Source organism: Chaetura pelagica, unplaced genomic scaffold (assembly GCF_000747805.2).
Source record: "Chaetura pelagica isolate M959 unplaced genomic scaffold, ChaPel_1.0 scaffold834, whole genome shotgun sequence".
NCBI lineage: Eukaryota > Metazoa > Chordata > Aves > Apodiformes > Apodidae > Chaetura > Chaetura pelagica.
This window is the reverse complement of record NW_009952903.1, coordinates 297-8,136: the sequence shown is the minus strand read 5'-3', so window position 1 is coordinate 8,136 and position 7,840 is coordinate 297. Positions and strand designations below refer to the sequence as shown.

The window sequence follows — 7,840 nt, the reverse complement described above, 5'->3', positions numbered from 1 at the left end:
CACCCCCTCTCCTTCCCTTTCTATCCCTCCTGAAGAGCTTGTAGCCATCGATTGTGGCACTCCAGTCATGTGATGCATCCCACCACATTTCTGTGACAGCCACTATGTCACAGTTTTCCTGGTGTATCCTGGCTTCAAGCTCCCCCTGTTTGTTGCTCACCCAGCGTGCATTGGTATAGATGCACTTCAGATGAGCTAATGATTCCAACACCTTTTTTCCAGTGTGGGCTCCATTTCCTACCAGACTCTTCTCAGGTGCTTCCATGGTTTCTAAACATCTATCCTTTCTCTCAAATGAAACAACAGAGTGAGAATTCTCCCTAGTCCACCATCCTTCAAGCCCTGGTATGTTTCTCTTGGGCTTGTCCCTAACAGGCCCAGTTATCTCCCCTTCCCCCTTCATATCTAGTTTAAAGCCCTGTCAATGAGCCCCACTAACTCCTGCCCCAAAAGCCTTTTGCCCCTCTGGGACAGGTGCATCCCACCTGCCACCAGCAGGCCAGGTGTCTCCTATAGCAGCCCATGATCGAAAATCCCAAAGCCCTGCCTATGGCACCAGTCACACGGCCATGCATTGATCTGCAGACTCCTCCTGTTTATCTCTTCATCCTTTCTTGCAACAGGTACAGAGGCAAACACTACTTGCGCTCCAGCATGAAAAGGCACTGTGCTGTTTTGCCCATTTTAAACTATATTAATCCCAAACTAATAAGTTACTGTCCTTATTTAGCTTGGCTCTAAGCATCCATCTCTTCACTGGGCAAGTTATCAAAAGAGAATGCATGTAGGGAAGCATTAGGTAAGTTTTCTTTATGTGGTTACTGGAGTTTGAATGGTGCTGTCTAGATAAATGTCAGGGTCTGCTTCTTTCAGATACAGGAGAAGTTTATATATGTGAAAGGGTGCTTCACCAGCTTGTGTTGTCACCTGAACATCTTACCAGCAACAGCCCTTGTCCTGACCTACTGTCGGTGAAGGCTCTGTAGAGGTCCTGACACTGTCACCCTTCAGTTTCATAGGGAAGAAATACCAAAACACTGGAGTGTGGTGCCCAGTGGTGGCTGGTGGCTGAAAGCTTCTGCCTTGAGTATGTGATCATCCCTGCTGGGGGGATGATCTATGTGTAGGTAGCATCTCTGGGACACTAGTTCATGTCTGGAGAAAGCCTTTGATGCTGTTTTCTGTTCTGCATAGTAGGTGGATCTTTTTCTTTTGCATGTTGGTGGAGGCACTTAAGTAATATTAATTCCCAAGATACTGAGTGTTCCAACTTTCTGTTGATCTCACTGGGACTTGGAGCAGTGCAGCACCTCTAGAAAGTAGGCTGTTTATTGATTTGCAGACTAAAATCTGGGTTGAGTTTTAAGTGCTTTGAAGTGTTACTTCAAAGCTTCCAAATGCACCTGCTGTACGTTTTAAGTCCATATTGCATTTATATGCCATCTGCTTTCATACTCCCATCACCTGTTTCTGTTAAGTGTATGTTCTGGGTGCACTTTTGGAGCAAAAATAAGAGGATGTCCCCTCTTGTGCCTTTCTCCTCTTATCCAAGCAACTGCTCTTGCTGACTACTAGAGGGCTTAAAGATTTCTGCATGCATTTGTCAGAGCCAGGCCCTTGTAATGGAGGGAGAGGAGATATCTCCAACTTGCTCAGATGCATTTATAGTTCTCTGATTTAAAATGGATATTCTTATACGAATCGGGTAAATCTACTTCAGCAGGTATAAGACTTGCATAATGCTTTCCCATTTGAAAATTGCAAATTTCTACATACAGAATCTCTCCAATACTATTTGTTCTCCTTGTTTAGCTGGGACTTCAGATTTAGATTTCACAGAATCACCAAGGCTAGAAAAGATGTTTAAGATCATCAAGTCCAGCCTATGACCTAATACCACCACATCGGCTAGACCATGGCACTAAGTGCCACATCCAGGAATGGTGCCTCCACCACTTCCCTGGGAAGTCCATTCCAATGTCTAATGACCCTCTCCGTGAGGAAGTGCTTCCTAATATCCAACCTAAACCTCCCCTGGGGCAGCTTCAGGCCATGCCCTCTTGTCTTGTTGCTGGTTGCCTGGGAGAAGAGCCCAACCCCACCTGACTCCAACCTCCCTTCAGGTAGTTGTGGAGAGTGAGAAGGTCCCCCGTGAGTCTCCTCCAGGCTAAACAACCCCAGCTCCCTCAGCCTGATACAAGCCAGGATGTCATTGGCCTTCTGGGCCACCTGAGCACACTGCTGGCTCATATTCAACCGGCTGTCAACCAGTACTCCCAGGTCCCTCTCTGCCAGGCAGCTCTCCAGCCAAGTGAGGGGCCCAGAACTGTACACAGTACTCGAGGTGAGGCCTCACCAGTGCTGTGTACAGGGGGAGAATTACATCCCTACTCCTGCTGGCCACACTATTCCTGATACAAGCCAGGATGGCATTGTCCTTCCGGGCCACCTTGGGCACACTGCTGGCTCATGTTCAACCGGTTGTCAACCAGTACTCCCAGGTCCCTCTCTGCCGGGCTGCTCTCCAGCCACTCATCCCCCAGTCTGTAGCGTTGCAGGGGGCTATTGTGGCCAAAGTGCAGGACCCTGCACTTGGTCTTGTTGAATTTCGTGCCATTGGCCTCGGCCCATTGACCCAGCCTGCCCAGGTCCTCCTGCAGCTTCTTCCTACCCTCCGGCAGATCAACACTCCCCCCCACACACACAACTTGGTGTCATCTGCAAACTTACTGAGGGTGGACTCAATCCCCACATCCGGGTCGTCAATAAAGATGTTGAATAGGACTGGGCCGTTTGATGGCACTCAGGATGATTTGTTCCATAATCTTGCCAGGCACCAAGGTCAGGCTGACAGGCCTATATTTCCCCGGACCCTCCTTCCGGCCCTTCTTGCGGATGGGCGTCACATTGACCGACCTCCAGTCATCTGGGACCTCCCCAGTCAGCCAGGACTGGTGACAAACGATTGAGAGCGGCTTAGCCAGTTCTTCTGCCAGCTCCCTCAGCACCCTAGGCTGAATCCCAGCCGGACCCATGGACTTGTTGGGATCTAAGTGGCACAACAGGTCCCTAACTACTTCCTCCTGGGATTCTGCTCCCCATGCCTGTCTACCGACTCAGGATACCAGTTGCCCTGAGGGTAGCTATTCTTTTTGTTAAAGACCGAGGCAAAGAAGGTGTCAAGTACCTCAGCCTTTTCCTTGTCCTCCCTTACTAAGTTCCCCCCCCTCATCCAATAAAGAATGAAGATTTTCCCTGACCCTCCTTTTGTTATTAATGTATTTATAAAAGCTTTTTTTATTATGCTTTACAGAGATGGCTAGTTGAAGTTCAAGCTGAGCTTTGGCATCTCTAATTCTCTTTCTACGTGCCCTTACAATATCCTTGAATACTTTCTGATTCACCTGCCCCTTTTTCCAAAGTTGATACACTCTTTTTTTATTTCTGAGTTCCTGTAATAGTTCCTCGCTCAACCAGGCCGGTCTTCTTCCCCGCCGGCTCCTTTTTCGGCACATCGGGACAGCCTGCCCCTGTGCCTTCATCATTTCATTCTTAAAGTATGCCCAGCCTTCCTGGGCTGCTTCTCAAGGAACTCTCTGAACCAGCGTCCTGAAGAGACCAAAGTCAGCCCTTCGGAAGTCCAAGGTAGGGGTTTTGCTGACGACCCTCCTAACGTCACCACATATTGAAAATTCTATCATACCATGGTCGCTGTGCCCAAGACGACCTCCTACCACTGCATCTTCCACCAGCCCTTCCCTGTTCGTAAACAGTAGGTCCAGCATGGCACTACACCTGGTAGGCTCACTTACCTGCTGTAGCAGGAAGTTATCATTCGTACATTCCAGAAACCTCCTGGATTGGCCCCTTTCTGCTGTGTTGTACTTCCAGCAGACATCTGGTAAGTTGAAGTCCCCCACAAGAACAAGGGCTAGTGAACGCAAGATATCTCCAAGTTGTTGAAAGAATGTCTCGTCAGTCTCTTTATCCTGGTCAGGTGGTCTGTAGCAGATTCCCACTAGGATATCAACCTCATTGGCCTTCCCCTTTATCCTTACCCATATGCATTCTGCCTTGGTGTGTCTAACATTGAATTCTAGGCAGTCAAAGCACTGCTTAACATATTAACGCCACCCCACCACCTCTCTTGCCTTGCCTGTCCTTTCTAAAGAGCCTGTAGCCATCCATTGCAGCACCCCAACCATGCGAGTCATCTCATTATGTTTCCGTGATGGCAATTATATCATGGTCTCCCTGGTGCACAATAGCTTCTAACTCTTGTTTATTTCCCATGCTATGAACATTGCATATATAAACTTGAGTTGCTGTACAGATATCCCAACCATTTCATACAAACAAAATGTACTCCTTTTACTCAATCTAATGACATAACTGAACTGTGCTAGAATGTTTTGTTTGGACTGGAAACCTGTTGTAGCTTCCCATGTGCTGGTGTAATGTGATGGTACTTGGGTTGTAGGATTCTTAGTCTGTTTTCATTGCTGCATTAACTGCTAAATGTGCTAGCTACAAAGAATAAGGTGGGCTTGTGAGAGAATATTTGAGCAAGGATAGCTTCAAAATTATTTAAGAGCTTAATCTATCTTAGCAACAAAGTGACTCATGATTATTATGGTTATACTTGCCTACAACTAGCCTGTTGGTTGGCAAAATTATATTTGGTGGCAGCTGGGACAGTAATTTTTCTCAAATAGTTACTTATTGCAGCTTGGCAGGTAGCTAGATAGAGTGTGAGCTCATGGAGGAAACCAATGTGATGTTTTTTCCTTTGTCTGCTGCCATGTACTTCCTCATGGTGTGTTTGCCTAGAGGCTCATGGCAGACAGAGCAAAGCTGCTCTTGATCCTGAATGGCTTGTGATCTTTGCTTATCTAGCAGAGCTGGAGTCTGCTGAGAATCAGACTTCTTACTATGCACCACCATCAGTGTAGCTGATGGAGAAGGGAAGTAGTATATGTAATTGAAGCTGCTGTTTCATTAGTATCAAGGGGATTTATCTGCACTATTCCATAACAGTGGGGAAATTTGTATTGTGGAGAATACTAATAGGTAGTTCCTCTTAAAGAAAATATTAGACCTCAAGCAGCAGCACTGCAGAACCAAAGCATCCATCTTACTGTGTTTTATGTCCCTTCTCTGTTTGACAGGTATTCGATCAGTGAGCTTCTACGAGCACATCATCACAGTAGGAACAGGGCAAGGCTCCTTATTGTTTTATGATATCAGAGCCCAGAGGTTCCTGGAGGAAAAGCCCCCACGTGCCTGCTATGGACAGAAGCAGAAATTAGGAGGAAGTGAAACTTTAAAGTTGACTACTGGGAAAGGCTGGCTGGTGAGTATCTTGTAGCTGTTGGAGACCCTTTACATAGGAATGCCGTAGGGCTCGAACTGGTTCTTTTTGTAGTCATGGGTCCCAGTAAAACAGTGATCATGTAACTGATAACTGTAATAATGAAAAGCAAGAAGTGCTGCAGAATTGCTTTCTACAAAAGCTTTATGAAAGTGTATTGAATGGTTAGTGTAAGGCATACTGACTACGTTTCTAATGCACTGATTCATATATTAACTAGATTTTATAACTTTATATTTTCAAATGTAATCTAACAGTTTTCAGAACATCAAACACAAAATACATTGTCTTCCTTTAAAAGCATGCTACTCTAACATGGTACTCAAAGTTAGAGAGATTTAATTTAATTGTGTGCAATTTTAGAAACTCTGGCTTCCTGAGGTAATGCCATGGCAGGCACTTGAGTTCAGTTTCCTGAAATGTTATCATAAAGCAGTTAATCATTTTGTCTAACCTCTCTCTACTATCTTTTGTATCGTTGTGACGTAACTTTAAAAACTTATGAAACTTGATATCTTCCCTACCCTTCACCTTCCCCCCTCCAATGTTTGGCCCAAATGTCCTCAGAAAAAGCTTCAGGACAACTCTGGTATCTTCAAGTTGATCTGTCTGAAGCTTAAGGGAATTATTAACAGAAAAGATCCCTTTTTAGGCTCTGAAAGCTACCTTCTGCTTTTGTACAACAAGGTTTTGGGTTTGTTTGGCAACAATAACAATCTAAACTTTCCTTTAACAGAATCATGATGAAACCTGGAGGAATTATTTTTCTGACATAAATTTTTTTCCAAATGCTGTTTACACCCACTGCTATGACTCATCTGGAACAAAACTCTTCGTGGCAGGAGGCCCCCTTCCATCAGGACTACATGGAAATTACGCTGGTCTCTGGAGCTAATGATAAACTTTATAAATGTTGATCTTTAGACAGATTTACACTTTTCTTTCCCTTTTTTTAACAACAAAATTGTGTGATGCCATTGATTTCTGATTTAAATGCAAGTAATTTTTTGGTCTCCAAAAGCCTTGTGCATTTTGAAACAGTTTTTTGCTTTAATCTCCTTGATCCTTTATATGAGGGGTTTTCAAAATCCCTTTTTTAATTGTATTTACTCCAAATTACTCTTCCCCCACATTAAGACTATCTTGGCCATTGTGCCCCCTCCCCTACTTTGCTGTGAGGTAGGATTCTTTACTTATAGAGTGGTTACTCCTGGGCTTTCTGTGAAAGTTTAGGGACTGTGTGTGTGTGCAGATACTTTGTGGCAGTTACATTACCTGAAGTGAGGACTACTTGTAATTAAAAATGTTTATAAGAGATAAGCTACTACTTTATCTGCAGAGCCTGGCTGTGGCCTTGGTTGATCTTATTTTTTAAAAGTACAAGTCTAATGACAATGTTTATACATGGAGGAATATAATTTTAAGCTGTACTCATTTGAGCCCAGGGATAGATTCCCCAGGGGTATTGCCCAAACTGCAGAAGTGCAGGAGTTCTCAAAAGTGCACTTGTATTTGAATTGTAGTTTACAGCAGTGCCAGGAGCAAAAATTTATCTTTCTTCTCTGCCTGTCCAAAGTTGCACAACTGGAGTTTGTGTAGGATGTTCTGCAGCATGGCTATTGCAGGGTGACATTACATTGAGGTCCTGCAGAGGTGCTGAGAGGAAACGGGGGCTAGGGACATGAGTGTTCTTGTCATTCAAAATGAACTAAATCTGTCAATTTTCCAAATGAGACAAGGTTCCTTAGTATGCTGTTGCAGTAGCTCACGGTTTCTTAATAAACTGTCTAAAACCTAGGACCTTTTTTGTCCCAGACTGTGGAAACTTTTCCTGTATTAGCTGTTCTGGTTGGTTATCGCCTCTAACAAGCCTTTTGAATAAATGGTTTTGGGTTTTTTCTCCGATGTTAAAGAGTGCATTTCAGACTTGTCTAATGCAAGCTAGAAGCTTTCCATGTAGCAAGATAACTTGCTGTTAGCTCATGTTGTGCTAGCATCTGCTGTCATCCTGCTTGCTATAGGAGATGCTCAATCTTTCCCCAAATTCCCTGCTGCCTTCTGCATTCAAACTCCCTCAAACTTCATGTGGGACTGGGTGGGGAGAATAGCTCCAATGCACTTCAGGTCTAGCTGTGAAGCATGTGCATTCCAGGGTGATGGTCTTACCTAATACTCATCTAAAATTCAGGACTCCAAGGTGCTCCTCCTAGCCTTTTGGTAGGCATCAAAGTCTCAGCTTGCTACTGATGCCTCTGTCATCTGCTGGGATGAATGCCTTTCCCCTGCCCCTGTCACCAGTGGAGCAGAGTGTGCCTGTACCTCACTGCTTTGGTGCCAAATGGGCAGTTGGCTGAAGCTGAGAAGAAAGACAAGTCTGGGACATGCTTTGTTTCCCTGTTTCTTCTGGAGATCACAACCACCACTATAGAGTAGCTCTAGTCCCTTATGCTGTTCTTGCCAGACTGCCTA

The 7,840-nt window shown here is 44.8% G+C and overlaps 1 protein-coding gene across 1 annotated transcript in view; it reads left to right on the top strand.

Annotated features, from left to right (window-relative positions):
- Positions 1-6,266, top strand: part of LOC104386964 (DDB1- and CUL4-associated factor 12) — a gene marked incomplete at its 5' end in the record, with an annotated part of 11,043 nt that extends 4,777 nt beyond the window's left edge. Inside the window, 2 exons of the mRNA XM_009995645.1 lie at positions 5,169-5,353; positions 6,108-6,266. Of these exons, the coding sequence (XP_009993947.1) occupies positions 5,169-5,353; positions 6,108-6,266 (344 nt within the window). The remainder of the gene's footprint in view (positions 1-5,168; positions 5,354-6,107) is intronic.
- Between the last annotated feature and the right edge of the window lie 1,574 nt (positions 6,267-7,840).